The sequence below is a fragment of the Dermochelys coriacea genome, chromosome 1 (assembly GCF_009764565.3).
Source record: "Dermochelys coriacea isolate rDerCor1 chromosome 1, rDerCor1.pri.v4, whole genome shotgun sequence".
Classification (NCBI taxonomy): domain Eukaryota; kingdom Metazoa; phylum Chordata; order Testudines; family Dermochelyidae; genus Dermochelys; species Dermochelys coriacea.
Genome location: NC_050068.2, coordinates 226,868,301 through 226,890,913, shown reverse-complemented (window position 1 = coordinate 226,890,913; position 22,613 = coordinate 226,868,301). Strand labels below are relative to the sequence as shown.

General features: G+C 40.3%; 1 protein-coding gene across 5 annotated transcripts in view; it reads left to right on the top strand.

Moving 5' to 3' along the window:
- The first annotated feature begins 3,257 nt into the window (after positions 1 to 3,257).
- Positions 3,258 to 22,613, top strand: part of ATXN10 (ataxin 10) — a 176,173-nt gene continuing 156,817 nt past the window's right edge. For 3 of the 5 annotated variants that reach the window (XR_006281710.1, XM_038406008.2, XM_038406018.2), the window contains exons 1-3: positions 3,259 to 3,458; positions 13,936 to 14,127; positions 20,120 to 20,202. Coding sequence is in view for 4 of the 5 variants with exons in the window: in XM_038406008.2 (XP_038261936.1) it covers positions 3,298 to 3,458; positions 13,936 to 14,127; positions 20,120 to 20,202 (436 nt within the window). In the remaining variant the exon portion in view is untranslated. Of the gene's footprint in view, positions 3,459 to 13,935; positions 14,128 to 20,119; positions 20,203 to 22,613 lie in introns of all 5 variants that reach the window. The other 2 variants (XM_038405989.2, XM_038405980.2) reach the window with 2 other exon arrangements.

Sequence of the window (22,613 nt, the reverse complement as noted above, 5' to 3'; positions counted from 1 at the left end):
GGGGTGGCGAGCGCCTGAGCAGTGGAACGAGTAAGATACCTCTTTACCCCACCCAGCGGGGGAAGTGAACTCTACAGATGCAACTCTGAACTCCGGGTCTGCACTGACCAAGGACAGCAACTGTGAGTGGGATGCAGAGAAGGGTCAGGCATGTGAAAGGAACTTTTGGGTTGCTTGTCTTAAGAACCTGAAGGGAAAAGGACACTGCACAACTTACTTGGTGGTGGGTCTTTTACTCATGGTTTATGTTTATGAACCCTGTTTGCAGTGTTTTCCCAAACTAATGCCAAGTTACTTCCCTCCTTTTATGAAAAGTTTCTTTTCTACGCTCAGACTCTGTGCTTGCGAGAGGGGAAGTATTGCCTCTTAGAGGCGCCCAGGGGTGGTATGTAATTTTCCCAGGGAGTTTGAGCTGGTCCTGTGCTATATCAATGGAAAGGAACCCCTAGAAATTGAACCCGGCCCTGGTTGCTGCTGGCTCCAGCTGGCAGAAGGGTTGCATGTTTGTAAAAGTAAAACCTATTCAAATGGTAATTGTGTATTGATTAGAGGTGTGTTGATGCCCAATCCTGACTTTTGACCTTACTAAATGTATGGACTCTATACGGCTCAGATGTCCACTGTAATTGGAGAAGCTGTAGAGATACGTTGTGGATCATGTGAACTGGGATTAAAGAGACAGCTGTGGAATTGTTCATCACCCAAAGACTTCTCTGGCAAAAGATTTAAAACTATGTTTGGTAATTTAAGCTTAATATTAGCCTAGCAATGCTTTCTGTAGTGTTTAGATAAGAATATTTCTTTTAATCCATACCTATTCTATTTTTGTAAATTTACCAATAGTTTTTATATTTTTTTTGAGACATACTGAAATGACTCTCAGAATTGTTAGTTGGGTCATTTGCAGACAGACATCTCCGAAAGAAAGACTGAACAGAGCCAAGGGTAGGTAAATATTGGAGCACATGATCTGTGGAATAAAGAGGGCTGTTATCTATCTTCTTACAGTGCCGTAGGACGGAGCTGAGGTCCTCCACTGGGCCAAGACAGAGGAGTGAACGGAAAGGGACTCAGTTTGGTTACTTTTTCATGGTGACTTTTGGGAAGAACCTGTCCTTCCAGCTGTGCCCTTGTCTTTATTCCCCACTGCCATTTGCTGAAAGAGTTTCTACCTTGAGTTCTCATTTCTGGCAGCTGGTGTCTCTGCATCTCTTGTCCCCCACAAACACACACTACAGTGTGAGAAGGGACAGGTGATAGCAGAATCTGCTTCCCTCAGAACCCTGCTCTTGCATTCAGCATCTCCCCTCAGCAGTGCAACTGGGAGTTTAGTGCCAATGGTGGTAGTAATTTTGGAAGCACTAGTGTGGAGAGGGCTGTGTGTGACTACTGGTGATTTAAGTACAGTAACATCTAACATTGACCAGAGCATGCTCAATAAGACATGCTTAAACTGGCATTGATGTCTTGGGTTTCCAGTGCTTCTAAATTGCTGCTACTTGCTGAGCTGAAGTGGTGGCAGCAATGGTGAGAAATCTGAGGCAAAAAACCCTAGCATAAAGTCAGAGTATGCTTTACCTCTGGATGGGGAACCTTCACCTTTACTGCTGCTAGAAGGGTTATGCACTGGTATTCATACTCCTCCCACCCTCAGTGGCCCGTCTTCAAACTTGGTGGTGGAGGAAATGAAAAAAGGAAAAGACACAGTGCTCAAGGGAAAAAAAGACAGAAAATCAGAGAATCTGTAACCCCCATGACATACTCATCTTTCTACTGATTGCAGAAGACATAAATATTCAAGATTTACGCATACAGTTGAATAGGAGAAAGGCAACAACAGCTACACCCCACGAATCAAAATCCTTTAATTAGGCTTGGCAGACTTTAATTTTTATTTTTTTACAATTTTGATGGCTAATATCAATGTTTATTTTTAAGCATTTTTTTTTCTATTTTTATCAATTTAAATTTTTATAGCTTTGGGAAAATATGGGGTGGTCAGACAATGGGGATCAGAAAATAATTATTTAATGACAGTAGGTGCTGAGAGTCAAAAAGTTAAAGCTGTATAGTCATTTAAACACAAATTGTCAACATCACGTTAAAAATACGAAATAAATATTCTTAAGTCAAACTCTAATAAGCTCTCAAGCAGCATTTTTATTATTTTGTCTACCTGTAAATTTTAATTATTATTGATGGAAATATTTTTGTCGGTTTCTGTGCGTATGGTGAAATCAATAAAAACAGAATCCATCCAAGCCTAGCCTTAAGGTAGACTGCACGGTAGTTGGACTTTGCTTGAAGCAACAAACCTCCCTCTATTATATTTGGTGATGGAAACTTCATTGCACATTCCCTGAGTTTGGGTTTTTGTTTTACTTCCAATAATGTGATTTAAAATGACTATATGTCTCTTACATACACATCTACGTGTGGGGACTGTCCACAAATTATGTGGACAGCATAATGCATCTGATGAAGTGAGCTGTAGCTCACGAAAGCTTATGCTCTAAAAAATGTGTTAGTCTCTAAGGTGCCACAAGTCCTCCTTTTCTTTTTGCGAATACAGACTAACACGGCTGCTACTCTGAAACCATCCACAAATTATGTAACACCTTTTTGTGAGTTTCAAGACCTTTGTAATACTTTATAACACTGAGACAAACATTCTGTCATGCAAAATTAAGGACCCATCCATCCAATGATGCATTATGTAATTTATGACAGGTTTCAGAGTAGCAGCCGTGTTAGTCTGTATTCGCAAAAAGAAAAGGAGGACTTGTGGCACCTTAGAGACTAACAAATTTGTTAGTCTCCAAGGTGCCACAAATCCTCCTTTTCTTTTTATGTAATTTATGGACAGCCCTTCTGTACAGTTATCTAGACCATGCCCACAGGTATCACACGTAGCTGCACCGATGCAGTCACACATGTGCCCACACTCACATATCTCTACAAGCATGCATGTACACGTGGCGGCACACCTGCCGATACAGATATCTGCGCCCACAGGTATCCCCACGGCTTACATTCCCACTGACTATTTCCCTGAGCCCCGGGGCATGCCAGGGCTCCTGCGGGTTTGAACATCTTTACCGGAGCGCCACGCTGGCGGGCTCCGGCTGAATTTAACCCCTGGATCTCCCCCCCCCCCCCCGCCTCTCTCACACCTGTCCTCCGCGATCGCCCGCCCCCGCGCCATGCAGGGCCGTGTCTCCCACGCGCACAGCACCCCGGCCTGCACACGCACGTCGGGCCGCGCGGCAGGGGGCGGAGCGGGGGCAGAGGCGCGCGATGGCGGCGGCGGCGGCCGGGCCCGAGGCGGCGCTGCGCGCTCTGGCCCAGCGGCTGGGACTCGCCGCCCGAGCGGAGCGGCTCTCGGAGGCCTCGTCGGCCCCCGGCTGCCTGGAGACCGTGAGGCGGCTGACGGGCCTGTTCCGGGAGGCGCGGCCCAGGTAGCGGGGAGGAGGGGCCCACGTGGGGCCGGGCCGGGCGGCCGGCGGGGGGCCTGGGCGGGAGGGTCAGCGCGGCGAGGAGGGGGAGACGGGGTGTGTGCGGGGGTCGTGGCGGGGCGTGTGTGTTTGTGTGTGTGGGTCGTGTGCGCGCGTGGAGTGGGGGGGGGGTGTAAGGCTGTGTGTGGACGTTCCGTATACTGGTGGTATGGGGCTGTACTGGGGGGGGTGCGTATCTGTGCTGGGGGCGCCGTATGGGGTGTGTGTACACGTGAATTGGGGTGTATGGCTCGGTGCCTACGTGAACTAAGGTGTGTGTGCGGAGGAGAGATGGAGTAGAGCTTGGGCCTGTGCCTGGTTGGGGTGTGTGTGTGTGTGTGTGTGTGTGTGTTGCGCTGGATGTGGGGAGCTGGTCTGTTCCTGGCCACAGGGGTGTGCGGGGCTGGGGCAGATGTTGGGGCAGTGCAGTGTCTGTCTGAGCCCTCTGCGTGTAGGGGGACTGGGAATGGTGGTGAGGCTGTAACGAGGCAGAGGGGTCCGTGCCTAGTTTTCAAGATTAGTTTAAATTACATCCCTGCCCTCTTCAGGGAGCCGCAGACTAGCGATAACCCTGTCACCTGTGCGGTGATGTCTGGTTTCAGGGCTTTCTTTTTCCCCATTGAAGGGGGTGCTTTGAAATTGTGTAACTTAAAAACCAAGCCTGTATGCCAGGCTGTAAAGCTTAAACTAGCTGTTGTAGTTCTTAAATTCTTATCTTCATTGTGCCTTGCTTACCAGTGTCTGGGTGGGTCATGAGTGGGTCTGAGGAAAACAGGACCAGACATATACTGGTGCCCCCTTGCAGGTGCTCTTGTAAGCCTACCTTCTCTATTATTCTACAGCTGTAATGTGTTTTTGGTCACTTGGAATGATCTGGGAAATGAAGATGGGCCTTTCCTTCTGCTAGGCCCCTGGCTAATGAAGCAGACAGGTGGCCTGCAAGCCATCACTCATGGTTTGGGACCTGATAGGTAAAGGAAATATAGTTTTCCCCTACCTATACTCTCTTCTCTGAGTATAGATCCTGGGAGTATCCCTGCTTCCATACTAGAGCCTGGGGAGCAGGTGAGGGAGAGTACCCTTCTCTGCCTGCACTTGTCTCTGTTCCCTGTGCGCGTCTCTGGTTCAGGGAGACATTAACAACCACTTCTTTCTTTCCAGGGACTAGCTTCATTACTATTAGGCCTTGTCTAGGTGAGATTTTAGCCATTGGTGCAGACCACTACTGTCGACACAGCTTACACCAGAGCAGCACAGATGTGAAATGGGTAAGCTGCAGCAGTGCAAATTGTGTCTGTGCTAGTGGTTTGCATCAGTTCTGCAACGTTAGTAGCTAAAATCCAAATGTAGACAAGGCCTTTGAGTGGGTGGCAAAAGCATGCTTGTTACAGTCCAGAATGCCAGAATGGTATGTCAGTGCAAAGAAAGATTAGAAAGTGAAACTGACAACTTTTGTAGAAATTAAACAAAGCTCTGTTGAAAGTAAACAAATGGGAAAAAGACATTTCTTCATTTTATTATCTTAAATGTTACACAAAGCATGTAGTTATTAAAGAAAATTCAGACAGTTGTGATTATTTTTATTATAGTTTTCATGTAATTGGACCCATATGAGCAAGTCGTTGCACTGATGTGGAGCTGCATTGGCTTCAGTGGCTCTGTTTGGGTGCAAGTGTTGACCCATGTGGAGCCAGTTACAGGATTAGGGAGAACACGAGCTTGTAACTCATATGTTGAAGATAAAACAATGTAGGTTATTTGTATGTTTGTGTTAAAAATCTAACACATCTACATGTTGTTTTTTAAATTCATTTTCTTGAGCCTATATGTTCAAATTCCACTTCCCCTAACCTGGGGTTTGTCTATGTTTTGAGTGGGGATGTACTTCCGAAGTGGAGGGAGCATTTGCACACTAGCTTGATGTGAGCTAGTAAACTAAAAATAGTTAGGTTAGCTAGTCCTGCCCATTCACGCCACAATGGCTACGCTATTTTTAGTGTGCTAGTGGGATCAGAACTAGTGAGCTGGGAATTTTCCTCAGTTCAAAGTGTGAACATGCCCCGTGTGGCATTGTGAGAAGTGTATGTCTACAATTTGTTTTTGTTTGTGGTTTTTTTTTTTTTTTTTTCAAACCTAATATTGCTAGTTAAATCCTTCTTTAGTTTTTTATCTGGTCTTATGCTTAGGACACTGAAACTGGGCTCAAGATCCAGGTTTGATTCCCTGCTGTCACAGCTGCTTTGTGTGACCGTGGGCAGCTTTCACAATTTGTCTCATTTGCCTGTGTTTAAATACTGCTGTTTGGGAACTTATTGAAGTAGAACTGGACAAATAACAGATTGTTTGGTTTGATGACAGGTTTCAGAGTAGCAGCCGTGTTAGGCTGTATTCGCAAAAAGAAAAGGAGTACTTGTGGCACCTTAGAGACTAACAAATTTATTTGAGCATAAGCTTTCGTGAGCTACAGCTCACTTCATCGGATGCATTCAGTGGAAAATACAGTGGGGAGGTTTATATACACTACAGTTTTATCATACACACTGTAAGGAGAGTGATCACTTAAGATGAGCTATTAACAGCGGGGGTGGGGGGGGGTAGAAGGAAAACTTTTTGTGGTGATAATCAAGGTGAGCCATTTCCAGCAGTTAACATAAATCTCCCCACTGTATTTTCCACTGAATGCATCCGATGAAGTGAGCTGTAGCTCACGAAAGCTTATGCTCAAATAAATTTTAGTCTGTAAGGTGCCACAAGTACTCCTTTTTCTTTTTGGTTTGATGGCAATTCTGAAAAACTGAGAGAAACAATCATTTTGGGTCAAACAAAGCGTTTCATTTTTTTGAGCATTTTTAAACGGTTTTGAATTTTTAAAATAAAATTGAAGGAGATTTAGAAGAAGTCATTGAACTAAAAAAATCAAAACGTTTAAAAAATGTCAAAACAAAATGTTTGGATTTTTTTTTTTGCATGTTCTTTCTTTTTTTTCACTAAATGACTCATTTTGTGAATTGGAGTTAGTTTTGCCAAATTGTTCATTGTCAGCAAATCTGCATTTTTTTGCTAGAAATATGTTTCAGACAGAAAACTTAGCCAAGGTGTGCATCTAAGGTTATGTATACATTAAAATGCTACAGTGGTGCGGCTACAGCGTTGCAGCTGTGCCATTGCAGTGCTTCAGTGTAGACATTACCTACACTGACAGGATGGGTTTTCCCGTCAGCATAGGTAATCTATCTCCCAAGAGGTGGAACTTGGTCACCAGAAAAATTCTTCCATTGACCAAGCACTTTCTACACCAGGGTTAGATTGGTATAGCTACATCTCTCAGGGGTGTGGATTTTTCAAACCTCTGAGAGATGTAGCAATATTGATTGTAAAGAAGGCCTAAGTGATTATACAAGGGGTATTGTAGTTGGGTGTCCTGCCACCAAAGTGTTATGCTCCCAGAGATGAGTAGTTGGGATCTTGAATTTGTCTAACTGCACTGTGGAGCTTGTGTAAATACTCAGTGTACATAGATGTAAGTGTTCCTTTTGCAGTGTTCGCTGCTCAGCTCTTGTATGAGAACAGTCAATGATGTGTCTATTCAACCTTCACCATTCCAGCCAAGTTACTTGCAAAAAGCAGCCAAATACAAATGATTGAAGCTTAATAAAAGTTTTAAAGGAACTCTGTACACTTAGAATAGGCAAAACCTTAAATTTTGTGAAAGCAAGCTCTTCTAAAACTGAAGGCCAACAGCAGTGGTTTTACAATTTAAAAAAAAAAAATTCAATGAGACTGTTTGGTTGTTAAACAAATAAACGTTACCTTGCAGTGTTTTAAATACGAACATTGCAACACTAAGAACCAGAAAGTGAAAATAACTATAACCAAATTGATTGCATCAATACCTGAATGGGGAGCAAGAGAAGCTACCATTATTTGCATTTGATATGCTTAGGATGAGTCAAGAGGGTGCTAGCTGTTCTCCATTATGTATTACTTGTTTTGTAAGCGGCGCTGTCTTGTCTCTGGCCAAAGGCTGGGCTTCTAGATGTGAAGGAAAGGGGAATAGCTAGAAGATAAACATTCTAACAACATTGGTCTGTGCAGGCTCTGGGTGGGGGACCAATGACTTCTTTTCACTCTGGGTGAGGATGAGCGCCTAGTTTTCAGGGGTTTATTGTAGTGGTATAATTGCAACAACAGGTGGGGTTCTGGTTAGGGAATAGTCTGAATCAAAACCCTGGATCTGAATATCCTTCCCCCAAAATTCCATTGCCACATTAAGAGGTCTGGATCTGAATTTTGTGACACAAGCTCATCTCTGTCTGCCCAAAGTTCATGTTTCTATGCTGCTTTACTTTTTCCTCTGTTAATTGGGCCAGATCATAAGTCTTAGGACGTGTCTACAGTAGCACTTATGTCGGCAAAAGTTTTGCCAGCATAAGTGCTCATGTGCATAATGCTGTGTCAGCGGGAGATGCTGTCTTGCCAACATAGCTACCACTGCTCATTGATGCTGGTTTTCTTATATCGACGGGCGAGCTCTGTCCCGTTCGCATAACATAGCTACATGAGCAATCGTACAGCGGCACAGCTGTATTGGTACAGCTATGCTGCTGTAAGTCTATAAGTGTAGACATGGCCTTAGTGTCTTTTCTTAAAGACTTAACTCCTAGAGTCATGTGATTTTTTTTCTTCATGACTCACTTTATTTTTTTAATGATAGCTAAGTTTCTAGCTTTCATGACGGTGGAGAAAAGTTTGAAAAGATGAATCCAAAAGGTTAAAAAAACAGGAAGCAAATGGGGAAGGAAAGTCAAATAGACTTTAAAGACTCAGGTTTAGTTCTCTATTCTTCCACAGACTTCCTGTGTGACCTTGGCCAAGTGAGTTACTCTTTGTACCTCAGTTTCCCAACTTTAAAAAAGGGGACAATAACACTTACCTACATTACAGGGATGTTCTGAGAATAATGCATTAAATATTTTAAGGTGCTCAGATACTACGGTAATGGGACTGTACAAGTACCTAACAAATAAATAAGTGGAAGTAAAAAAGAATCCAACAATGTAGTTTAAAAAATTAAGATTAAAACGTTTTATTTAGGAGTTTTTGGGCCTTACTCATGCATTTTAAATATAGGATGTTGGCAATACCATTAACTGCAGGGTGTGATCTTGTACCTTTATTTTTTTAATATTCAAAAGCTTGTTTCTAATAAGAAACAGTGAAATATAACTGTATACATGGATGGTGACTTTCTCCTTTTGACTTGCCAGATGATTGATTGTGCTTCGGATGAGAACATGGCTGCTGTAATCTGTGTTTTAGCCTACTGTTTGGGCTGCTGTAATTTCCTTTATTAGGGCTGCAATATACGAAGCATGACAACTCCAACTTGGGCAACTCTTTTTAAACAAGAGAAAATGCAGAACAGACTAGGCTGAATCTCTATATGCTCCCCATTCAATTTTGAATACAATTCAAGGTCCTGGTACTAATCTCTGAAGTCCTTTTTGGTATAGGGCATGCTTCTTCATCTGTGAGCTATCAAAACACTTGCACTCAATGGGAACACAGGAAGTTGATTGCATTTTGTGTGAAACTGGCACACTCAGCGAGCAGCCCTTTATCAGTTGAGTGTTCTTGACTATGGATACTCTTTCAGGAGCAAAGCAGAATGAGCCCAAACTAGGTATTTCAGAGCATTGTGCAAAAATCTCACGATAACAAAGGCAAAAGAACAAATTAAATGAACACAGAAATTCTTCCACGTAAAAGGGGGCTAACCTGAGACTGGGAGAGCAGGATCCTTTATATGGAACATGTAATGAGACTTTTTTTATTTATTGAAATAATAAGTTTATCAGAAATGCATGAAGTTTTGGCGTTGCTTAAAGGAGCATGGCAATTTAAATCTCACTTCTGCTTGAAGTTTTTACTTGCTAATACTACAAGTAGCATCAAAAATTAAGCTCTTTGAGGCAGGGACCTCTTTGTTCTGTTTGTACACCACCTTGCACAATGAGATCCTGGTCTATAACTACGGCTCCTAGGTGCTATGGTAATACAAATATTTAATAACAGATTACAGGAAAATATTTTTCTTCAAATTTACTTTGTACATTCCTCAGCATTTTGAGTATAGTCAATGTCACTGTTTTACCTGTATGTTTGTTGGGCCTTTCACATGGCAACAGGAAAGAGGAAAAACTTTAGTTTACCCCACCAGCATAAAAAATTGTAAACCCACAAATGTTGGCTGGGGGGTTTAGGAGCAAGTGTAGTAGCAGGAACTCTTCTTAACAAGCTTCTTACAATTGACTTAAGCCTGTCCAACCATCCCATTCTGTTTAAAATGATTATGCACATAATTGCTTGTATCTTTGTTTAGCAATATTTTCACATAAGTACTTTTTAATCTATGGAAAGAGCACTGCTTTGAGAGGAATGACGGTATTATTGTAAAGTCCTATACTGGGAACCACATCTGGGTTCTGTTCCTGGATCTGTTGCAGACTTCTTGTGTGACCTTGGGCACGTCGTTTATGGTATTTTTTTTTTTTTTCTGGAACTGGCAAGCACCCATAAAACTAATTTATCTCTTTGTGCTTCACTGCCACATACATGGAATGAACTTCCCAATTTTGTTAATAGTGGGAAGATAAATCCATTCATGTGTGTCAGGTGATCAGATTCTACAGTGAGGAGCAGCATGGAAAAACCTATAAATATTGGCATTTAAAATAGTTTGTTGGAAACTGGCAGAATAATCAGACCTTCATATTTTACTAGAATATATTATAAAAAATCATGTGCTACCTTTTTCTGAACAAATTTCTTACTTTTCAAATTATCCTTTTTAATCAAAACGTCTTAATTTGTGTTTGTAATATAGGCTATCACAATAGCTTGAATTTCATGATCCAGTGAACAGTTAAAATGGCTTTCTGAATAATTCCTATGCTGTACAGCTGCAGTTTGCTAAACAGAATAAGCCTTTATATTTGTATTGAAAAGTCTTTTGTAACTGTCTTTTATAATACAACCAGCTACAGCACACTTTAAACCCCCCCCCCCAAATCTGTACTTAGAGCTTTGCTTGTCTTTTACCAATTTAAAATAATTGACCAATGCATACTAGAAAGGGGTGGCTCACGTTAGCTTCTGATTTCTGTATTTTGAAGTTAAGTCAGGAAAATTTACCAAACAGTTCCATGTGGTATTCCAACTCACAGCATAGGTAAAATAAAGGGAATAACTTAATTGGTGTACTGCTCTTAAACACTTGCATTGTTAATGGCTCTGTATGGCATCTTGACTCAACAGAGCAAACGTGACTCTGTCATGTGTGGGACTGAATATAGTTGGGTGCTCCTTTACCAGACACTGTCTCTTCAGTGTTTGGAAAAACGTTCCTATGTATGTGTGGATGTATTTATTTATTAGATTCTGTGGAACGTCAGTCTCCAAATTGTGTAATCTCCTGACTTTTTGTGTGTGTAAATGGCAGTAGTTGCACTCGTGTCCTTGTCAGTGGGAGGCCTTAATCAAATACATGTTTTTTCATATTTTAAAACCAAACAAAATAACTTATTATGCATCAAGTGAAACACTTTCCTTCCTATCCTTTCTCGTGACTGAGGGGCAAATTTTGCACAGTTTTATATCCCTTAGTTACTTCTTTGTTAGTTGTTACATCTGAAAATTCAATTAACAAAAGTAACTGGCAACCAAAATATAAGATTGCAAAAGAAAGTGATTGTGGACAGGTTATTCATCTAGATGTATAGTACTGACTGTACTGTAAAATAAAATTTTTATTTTGCAGCTATCTGTACTGGACTTTCTTAACACTGATTGAGTGACTTTTTTTATTCATGGTTTGGTTTATGGGGACATGACCATTTTTGGTGTAAGTTTGACAGAATTCATTATCCTGTATGGCTGGATATTTGATGGTGACATCAGGATTTCTTTCTTATCAAGCAGTACATTAATGAAACATAATCATCTCTTTATGTACCATGATTATTGTCATCTGTGTTGATGAACATTTCTTCCCCATTTTTATCTCCTTTTGGCCCAGTATTTAGCTTGAAAGATATTTCGCTACTGCCGCTCTCAAGATGTAGCATTTAAATGCTCCTTTGATCTCGTGTGCAACTTAAATCCATCTAAGGGTCAGAGTGGCTGGATCCTGGTTTTCCATATCAGCTGCATCTGGCTGGCGGCGTTGGATTGAGTTAAACTCTCTGTTCTTAAAGTGATACCATGCTGTACTTTCTTGTGTAGCAGAGTTTCACTGGAATTCATACTGTATCAAATATGAATTACTGACTGGTGTTAATCTTTCATGTTCATCCCCTTTCTAAACATAAATTTTGAAAAAAATAAATACGCCAACAGCTATATTCTGGAAGCTTTTCACACATCTGTGTATAACAAAGGGCCTAGAGATCAATGCTTGCTGCTTTTGTGAGAAATGTGTGTGTAAGCTCCAGCATAACATTTTAGCATCAATTCTCTTCATCTGCTTTAACTCTGTGAGAGTGGAATGGCCTGTACATAGGAGGAAACCTCCACTCGTATAATTATAGTTCTAACTTTTTTTTTTTTTTAGACCCCACATCATGGCAAGATATTCTCAAGAGTTGCATAGTTTTTTTTCTCCTGTTCTAGTAGTTTTTCTCCCTTTGCATTCCCGGGAGTGCAGGTTGGTGTAGTCAATCTTGAACTTGCTGCCTCTTCCTTCCGTTTCTCTTCTCATCCTGTGAAAGTCCCTTGCTCCATAATAATCATTACAGTAATGCGTAGAGGCCCCAACTGAGATAGGAGCCCCATTGTGCTGTGCATTGCACATGCACAGTGTACAACAGATCTTGCCTTGGAGAGTTTATAAACTAAATAAAGACAAAAGGTGGGGAGAAAAAAATTCCATTTTAGAGTTGAGGAATTGAGGTAGAGAGATTGTGACTTGCATTCACTCACCTAGGAAGTCTGTGGAAGAGGATGGAAATTGAGCCCAGATCCCTGAGCTTCATTCAGTGTCTTAACCACTAGACTTTTTGAGATTATGCTTTCCCTTTGCTCTTCATGTGAATGTTCAGTATTAGCTCCTTATAGAACTTGGTTTCATCAGAATAGGGCCTGATCAAAAGCCTACTGGTGTTAATGGAAAGCTTTTGAAAACATGGAGTTAAGGTTGCAACCACCCAATGGTGCTCTGTTTTTCTTGTGCCCTTCTTAAACGTGAGAGTTCAAATCCTTGAATTCACGTTTGGGAGGAGGAAACCAGGGAATGCACACTTAAGTTAGCACAGAAGATATCAGGTCGGGGGTCATCCATTGACATTGAAAGGCAATAAATCAAAACTGGTAAAAGAAAGTGATTATTTACAAAAAAGGATAATTGGTGGAACTTGCTGTTACAGGGTAGGTACACCAATGGCTTAGTAAGATTCAAACATGTTTAAACATTTAATGGATTACCAGGGATCTAGATCTTCATGTTTCAGGATATAAACTTTCCACTAACTCTCTGGGACTAGAAAAACTTCTCTCTGGGCGGGTTATTTTATTATGTAGTTTCTTGTTCCTTCCTCTAAAGCAGTGGTTTTCAACCTGTGGTCAGCAGACCCCTGGAGGTCTGCAGACTATGTCTCAGACTTCCAAAGAGGTCTGCACCTCCATTTGAAATTTTTTAGGGGTGTGCAAATGAAAAAAGGTTGAAGGCCACTGCTCTAAAACATCTGGTGCTGGACACAGTTGGTCTGAGTCAGTATGCTGATTCCTAATTCCTATGTTCTTAAATGATTTTATGCATCTTTTGTGTATATAGTAACAGTGTATGTGGTTAAGATGACTTAGACTGCTTTTGGTCTGAGAGTTGTTACTTAGAGTTCCATGAAAACTAAGTCAGTATATGGCCTGTACTCAGTAATTATTGCTGTTTGGTATGTTGAAAGGATGGTGAGAGGTGTGTGTGTGTCACTTAAGACTTTTGTAGTCAGCACACTGTAAAATTTTATATTTTCCATGATGCACGAGGTTGTTGTGGGTTTTTTTTTTTTAAGTACTCATGATGAACTGGAATGCAGAATTATTTTAACTCTAAATGCGTGCTTGGCATATCTTAAAATAAGGCCTTTGATTTCTGGGGAGGGCAAGGTTTTACAGGAATAGAGAGTTCACTTTATATAACTTACAAAATTAGAATGGGCCTTTTGGATTTTTCTAACACTTAATAGTGAGTCCCCTCAAAGATTTGGTGTGTCAGGACGGGTAAGTTTTCTTATTGCAGAAATATAGTGTTATGTCAACTCTTCAATGTTAAATTTTAAATGACCATGACTTGAATAATAAGCTTCATGAGAGATTTTCTTGTCTAGCCAATATTTCCCCACGCCGTTTATAATCCTCCTTTACTCACTGCAGTTATGCTTTATTTCAGAGAAATGGCAGAAGAAAGTATGTTCCAGAGTCTCCTGAAAATCTTGACTAAAGCCTCATGTGAAATGGAATTGACCTGCAAGGATTCCATGGAACTGACAACTCTAGACACATGTTTGCTGCTTATAGCAGAATGTTTCAGATGTCTACGGAATGCCTGTGTTCGGTGTGCCAGGAATCAAGATGTTATGAGGTATAGTTATGATCCTTATTAGCGTACACAAATTTTACAGAGTTTAAGTTGTTTTGGTGCTTATATAATCTTTTATTTTACCCTGCTGTGTTCTTGTTTGACTTGTAAGTATATTAACTGATATTTCCCACTTAACAGAATCCTTTAAGAAAATATTTAGTTTAAAATAATTATAAAAATTCACGTTGGCGTTAAAGTTGCTGGATTGTGATGAAAATATGCAATTCTTTGTCCTCTGAATAATGGAAGCTGATTATGTGATCAGTATAATATTTATGATGTTAACTATTAATTTTTTAGCTTCTAAGTGGATGGGTTTTGTAAATGATAGGGAATATATTCTTAGAAGCCAGCAACCTTAGCTAACTTTTGAAATGAAGGATGGCTTAATGTTTTTTTTTAAGACGTGTAGGTTTACATCTTGCGTGTGACAAAATATATTCAATATATGCGTATGGTATCTGGAGTAAATCTGTACACTTCCACAAATGTGGACTGTTAGTCTAATATTAATGGATGTGACGAGCTGGATTCTGCCTTCAATTATGTAGTCTATCCTCCATTTATTTCAGGTCGCATGGGTGTCTTTCAAGCAGAATTTAGTTTTAATTTCTTAGTTTGTCAGTCATCCACTCTGGATTTGCAAAAAACAGAGTAAAAATAAATGTTAAAGAGCTAGTAATACTTTGCTCTTATACTACTTCTCATTTTCAAAATGCTGTTAAAAATTTAGGTAGTTAAACCGTAATAGCTAGCCATATCAAGGTTGCTGGATTATGTGAAACTGGTGTTCAGAATCTCAAAAATTACTCTTTCTGGGACTTTTCAAACCTGACTTACTGAATTGCTGAGATACAGTACTCTATATGAGATAGAAATTGGAATTTCTGTCCTATATTGGGGCAGAATAAATGAAGTTAAATAACAGAACTCCATAAATACTGTGATAGTGTTCAGATTAGGATGTTGCATCCGTTAATCTTTTTTTTTTTTTTTTAAGACTTGCATAACTGAAAGGCTGTGAATGGAATTTCCTGGTAATCGCAATAAATAATTGTTTAAATATGTTTTATATTGCTGCTTCCTCATTTTAAATGTTTCAGACTTTAGTGTTTACTTAGAATCCAAAATGAGGGTTGTATAATATTTTGTGGTTGTATCCTATGACAGCAAACTATTCAGACATTCTCAAACGATAGTCTTCTTTTCACTCAACAAAATGTTTAAAGGGTTGTTGCTTTATTTCGCACCACAACAATTAAGCACAAATGCATCTAAAATTCAGAAACATTAAAAATTTGAGTGAAATTTAGTCATTACTTTCCAGATTCTTAGAGGTAAATCATCTTAGATATTTATTTAAAGTAGTTAAAAAAGTTTTAGTATATTTAAAAATGAAGATTTATAAGTTTTATAAAAAACATACCATCTAACACACAATTTACATAATTAGTCTATCTGCTAGGGGTCTGAATAAATGAATATAGCTGCAAAGATGAAATATTAGTCCTGAGGGAATAGTGCGCCACTGCATGTGTGCAGTGTTCTGTGCTGCGTGTGTGTGTGTGTATTTTGCTGAAAATAGCTTCTGCTGGAAAGTTGCTGCAGTTCTGCCTTTTGTCCACCAGAGGGTGCTGTGGTGCTAAAACAGAGCAGCTGCTCCTGACCAGCCTAGGGTGACAAGACGTCCCAATAAAATCGGGACAGTCCCGATTTTTAGTTTTGTCCCGCTTCCCAGCTGATGCACGGTCGGAACGCCATTCGGTCCTGATATTGCAGCTTTGGCTGCTCTGGCCGCTTTCTTTTGTGATTCGGCAACTCTGCTCTGGTCGCGTTTTTGTTTTTTTTTTGTTTTTGTTTTTTTTTGTTTCCCCCATGTGTCCTGATACTTTGTCCATTTCATCTGTTCACCCTAGGCTAGCCCCAGCTACGATAGGGAAGAGAAAGAACTTGCAGTGTCTTCTTCACAGTGCCTGTTGGGCCAGGTCAGGAGACGGACAGAATTGGGCTGCCGGAGGGTCACAGACGGGCTCATAAGGGCTAGTGGCGGAGGACAGACTGGGGTGGGGGGCTGAATGGGATTGTAGGTGCAAGATCACAGGGGGGAGGGAGTTGCAGGGTGACAGAGACAGGAGAGGGGATGTAGGGTCACATTGAGGTGACTGAGTGGGGGCATAGACACACATGGGGACGGGGTACAGGGACACATGGAGATAAGGGGAGGGCGCTGGCTGAGAGAGTGTAAGGACACGGGCAAGGGGAGGGAGTGCAGGGCTACATGGGGGAAGGGGGATGGCTCAGTGGGGGCCCAGAGACAGGGACAGGGGAGGGAGTGCAGGGACACATGGGGATCAGGGAGGGGGCTGGCTGAGGGGGTGTAGGGCCACAGGGGGAAGGGTGCAGGGACCTATGGGGATGGGAGGGAGTGGGTGTCTGGGGATGGAGGAACACATGGACAGGGCGTGCAGGGACACATGGAGACAGGGCAGATGTGCCTGACTAATGGGAGAGGCTAGGGGTCTGCATGGCGGAAGCACCTTAAAAATCCCTCTTCCCCCTTCCCCCCCCCCAAAAAAACAAACCCTGTTCCATACTTTTCCCACCCATACCCAGCAACCCTCTAAGTTCACACCCAGGCTCCTTCCCAGCAATTATTTCCCTCTTCATCAGCTCCTCTGTTACCCCTGACTGTCCCAAGGCTTTGCATTGCTTCTGAGGGATGCGGGAAATATGGTTCTGTATTGTGGTTTAAATGAATTATTACTCAGAGTTTTGTATTAGTATGCCTAGCAAGGAATCTGATTGTCAAAAAACATTTCCTGAATCTTTTTTGTTGTCTGTATTGTTAGAGACATACTTGCTGACAGGTATTTTGAAATAAATTACCAAAATAATTGAAACTGGTGTGGTTATAATGTGGTGGTGGTTTTGACAAAATATGCAGAATTTTAAAATACTGTATGTAGAATTTACAATTTGTTGGTGCAGAATTTTTATTTTTTTGGCGCAGATTCCCCCAGGAGTAAAATCTACATAAGAAGCACACAGTTGTGTGATGGCATATTTTAAAAACAAAAAACGTGGAGGAAAGTGGTAGTATATATTTTCTGTAAATTTACTATGAGGTTATAGAAGCGCAGTGTGGGAGTCCAAACTCAAAGTTGTGTTTTTAAAAAAATATTTTTACAGTGAATTTCAATACAGGTTGAAGATGTCAATTAGCAGCCCTTGGAAATGAAGTATTCCCTGTAACCCTGGAACAAGAATAGCAATGACAGTGCAAGTCTCTTCTTGTCTGCATACCTCAACCTAGATTGGGAAAAGCTACCTCTTTTTCATCCTTCACAGAAAAGGGTGGAAAAATACCAAAAAATTCAATCGTTTCAAGTCAATCTGAAAAAATTTGGTCAATTCTTCTAAATGAAATTTCAATGAGTCCCTGATTTGACAACAAAAATTAAAAAATGGGTTTGGTTCAAATTGAACTGGATATTTTTTGTTGGCTTTTGTTCCCTTGAACCAAAAAATCCATTATTTGTTTAGTTCTACTCGCAATGTTACTGGTGGTGTCTCCTATGATGTGTACACCTAAGAGGACCATTGGATAGCTATCAATTTGTTTAGTTTCTGTGTAGTAGCTAAGTATTTAGTCTCTTGTTCAGTGAGTAAGAAGAAAGATGTTGCCTCCATTGGTTGCATCTCTGTGCCAGACTGATGATCGCCTCAGCAGCCAATTAATGCGAGTTGATGCATTTTGTCAAGAAACTGAATTCTAATAGCCAAACTTGCTGTAGCTTGGCTACATGCATAAAGGCCCCTTTTGCATAGTAGGAATTATTCATAGAGGTCAATTTTGGCTTTGCCACAAGCTCCATGTACACGGCCGTGTGTGAGTGGCCTTCTGCTCCTTAAATACCCTGGGAGATGCTTGGGATTGGCCACAATGTGGCCCATAGTGATTTTTTTTTAATTGCCACAAAGTCACAGTTTGCTCAGGATTAAATGTCGCTTAAATGTTCAGGAACTGTGGATGGAAGGAAAATGATCAACTGAATTTGGTGTCAAGTTTGCAGTATGCAGGGTTTATAAATTTTAAACCTTTTTGATGCTATTTAAAATCAAGCCAATACTTAACTGAGGATTTTCAGGAAGGAATACTAAGGGTTTGAAACAAACCCTTAGTCACTTCATTATTCCTAAGCCATTTTGTTCATGTGGCTCACTGCAGAGAAACTCGTGTTTCATACATGTGGACTCCTCTTTGCTTTAAAGCTTAGTTAAAAGGGGCCCAAGTTGTCACTGAAAACATCTGCAGAAATGACAACATTTTAAAAAAAGTATTCAGCTTGGAGCTAAATTTACATATTCATAAATATTCCTGTGTGCACTGCTCACTGGAGAGAGTGGTGTGCCCCATGGGAGGTGGAGAGCTTACTGGAACAAGTTTTTTGCCTCCAGGATAACTTTTGATTATGGAACGGTTCAAATACTTTGACTCTAAGTGTCTTTTCTGGGGAAGCTCTGAGTTGGTTTTCTTCCATTCCTCCCTCTGAACTAGAGTTAGGATCCATGACCACCTGGAATTTTCCTTGCCCTTATTCCATGGTTTTGAATATTTCCTTATGAATTTGATTTGAGCCTTAATTTGATTTGAGCCATATTTGTCTGGTATTTTAAAATCCTGATAGTGGTAGTGCATAATATACTGGGGCATTGATGGCATATTTCATAACTACTTAAACTATCTGAAGTTTTACTTTATGAAAATATTTCCATTTAATTATAGAAATGCACAACTAAATTCTAACAAATTTGGGTTTTTGGAGTGCAAAGAGGGAAAAGACAATCTGGATTCAGTAAGGGTCATGTTATATGACACATTATGATAAGTAAGCTGTTCCGATGGTAATGCTTTATGGTTCTATTCAGAGCATTGAGGAGTACAAGTGGTGGACTGCTAAGGTAGTTGTCTCTTCAGAAGGGAAGGGGTATGCAGTCAGATGAGCTCTTATTGCTTTCCTTTTAGCCAATGGTGCATAGTGTAGATGGGTTTGTTTTTAAGGAAGGAGTTGAGGACACAGTGGGCTGGTCTGTTTCATTGTTCAGGAATGACCTTTGGGTTGGGACCTATGAGTGGAATGGGGAAAGATGTAATGTAGCATATGCTTATTCAAAAACATAAATTGTACATATTCAAAATTAAAAGGTAAATTACAACAAAAATAATAGTACAACCAATTCATTCTTTAAAGATAAAATGTGAATTTATATGGTGCCTTTTCTTTGAACTGCATCTAGCCTAATGGTGTCCTGCTCCATAATAATTAGGGATCAGAGGTGCTACAAATAGTAATCCTAGGTAATAAAAATAACTAGTAATAATACTCCCTATTGTTTTAGTGGTAGTGCAGTGACTGTAGACAAATGAAGTAGCTACTGTGCATTGAAACCAGTTCACACAAAGCCTCTGATATCCTTAGAACTTACTGAATGAGAAAATGTCAGCCATGGAACTGGGGTTATCCCTTAATGTGTTTGGAAAGTAATACAAAGTCTCTAATATCCACCTGGAGAGATTCCAGGGATTAACAGAGCAGACTGATCTGAAAGACAGCATCTTTAACACTCCACCCCAAATATGCACCTGCTGCACTGACATCTACCCAGCTTGCATTGGGTGGGTATAAAAACCCAAGTCCTTGTGAGGGATGTGAAACTGCAAACTTTTCGCTCAGAACTGAAAGTATGGTTAGGCTAACAGTCAGAAATGAAGAGTTAACGTTTTGTTTACAAGTGTCAGAGACCCATGTTCTTCCCAATATGACTTTGCCTGTGGTGCGTGATTCTGCATCCACTGAAGTCAGGTGAGAGGCTTCAGTGAGATTAGGATCAATCTGTGATGTTTTGTGATGTAACTCCATACAGTCTTTTTCTTTTTTTTTCCTTTGGAGGTTTAAAATTAAACTCCCTCTTTGTTTTAACTATATAATAGGAATTTGGGTCTGATTGAAGTGTCTGTCCACTTGATCCAGTTGCTTCATGGATTAGAAGTTGAAAAGGAATCATTATTCGCTGGTAAGAGAGTATGCATTTTGAGTAATGTGTAACCTACAGTCTTTTGAAAATTATATTTTATTGCTTGGTGGCAGTTTTATAAATTGTAGCATTATGAAATCAACTTTTTACATTTTTCTATAAATAAGCTAAATAGTTCTTCACTTGGAACTTGGCATGCTAACCTTGTTTGCTAATTTGTATTTTTTTTTAAATTGGTGGACTAAGAATAGTATGTGTCTCGTATGTATATACTATATACAGTATAATATAGCTGGTGCTTTAAAAGTCACCTGAAGGAGTAAGGTACCCAAATCTGCCTTTTCAGTGAGAATTCAGTGTCTTAACTCCTTTGAGTCACCTAGAAAATACCAGCCCTAAATCCTTCTCATACACTGTTTTACTAGGTCCATAATATTTTTCCTCCATTGTTTCCTGGAGATTGTAAAGGGGAAGATATATGGAAACTTCAATAAAATTATTAGGGTATTTAAACTGGCAAAAATGAAAAATGCCTATGATGCCTCCACTCTAAATATCTTTTGTTGTTGTATTGTCTTTTGTTTGATTTGCTGTCATTTGCAGAAATGAGTATATATTCATTTTTCTTTGTCTGACATTCTAGAAAGAATTTGTTTCCTGGATTCAGATAAATTATGGGGCTGTGGCCTTTTTTTACATAGATGTACCACTCTTTCTGGCCAGTCAGGGTAGTATGTGCCAATAGCTGAACAATCAATTCAAGATCCATTCTTCCCTTACACTGGACATATAGAGAAGTATGTTCTTCAGAGAGAAGAAACTCTCTGTTGGCCCAGTGATCCGCCCTGGTTCACATCCACTGGAATTGCACACTACCTTTGCACTCCCCAACTCAATTCTCATTAAGTAAACTTCAGTAACTTGTCTTCTCCTACTGCTTTTCTGTGTATATATGAGTAGGGTGCTGTTTAGGAAAGACAGAAATAAAGGTAAAAGTGGTGGAGTAACACTGTATATCAATGATGAGGTAGAATGTAAATAAATAAGAAGTGATGCAATGGATAAGACAGTCTGTCTGTCTGGGCAAAAATTACATTGGGGAAGAAAACTAGTAGCGCCTTCCCTAGGATAGTGCTTGGGGTGTGCTACAGTCCGTCGGGATCTACTTTGGATATGTATAGAGCCCTCTTTAATGTTTTTAATAAAGTAAATACTAATGGAAACTGCATGATCATGGGAGACTTTAACTTCCCAGATATAGACTGAAGGACCAGTGCTGCTAATAATAGGGCTCAGATTTTCCTAGATACGATAGCTGATGGATTCCTTCATCAAGTAGTTGCTGAACCGACTAGCGGGGATGCCATTTTAGATTTGGTTTTGGTGAGTAGTGAGGACCTCATAGAAGAAATGGTTGTAGGGGATAATCTTGGTTCAAGTGATCATGAGCTAATTCAGTTCAAACTGAACGGAAGGATTAACAAAAATAAATCTGCAACTAGGGTTTTTGATTTCAAAAGGGCTGACTTTCAAAAAATAAGGAAATTAGTTAGGGAAGTGGATTGGACTGAAGAATTTGTTGATCTAAAGGTAGAGGAGGCCTGGGATTACTTTAAATCAAAGCTGCAGAAGCTATCGGAAGCCTGCATCCCAAGAAAGGGGAACAAATTCATAGGCAGGAGTTGTAGACCAAGCTGGATGAGGAAGCATCTCAGAGAGGTGATTAAGAAAAAGCAGAAAGCATACAGGGAGTGGTAGATGGGAGGGATCAGCAAGGAAAGCTACCTTATTGAGGTCAGAACATGTAGGGATAAAGTGAGACAGGCTAAAAGTCGAGTCGAGTTGGACCTTGCAAAGGGAATTAAAACCAGTAGTAAAAGGTTCTATAGCCATATAAATAAGAAGAAAACAAAGAAAGAAGTGGGACCGCTAAACACCGAGGATGGAGTGGAGGTTAAAGATAATCTAGGCATGGCCCAATATCTAAACAAATACTTTGCCTCAGTCTTTAATAAGGTTAAAGAGGATCTTAGGGATAATGGTAGCATGACAAATGGGAATGAGGATATAGAGGTAGATATTACCATATCTGAGGTAGAAGTGAAACTGAAACAGCTTAATGGAACTAAATCGGGGGGCCCAGATAATCTTCATCCAAGAAAATTAAAGGAATTGGCACCTGAAATTGCAAGCCCATTAGCAAGAATTTTTAATGAATCTGTAAACTCAGAAGTAGTACCGTATGATTGGAGAATTGCTAATATAGTTCCGATTTTTAAGAAAGGGAAAAAAAGTGATCCGGGTAACTACAGGCCTGTTAGTTTGACATCTGTAGTATGCAAGGTCTTGGAAAAAATTTTGAAGGAGAAAGTAGTTAAGGACATTGAAGTCAATGGTAAATGGGACAAAGTACAACATGGTTTTACAAAAGGTAGATCATGCCAAACCAA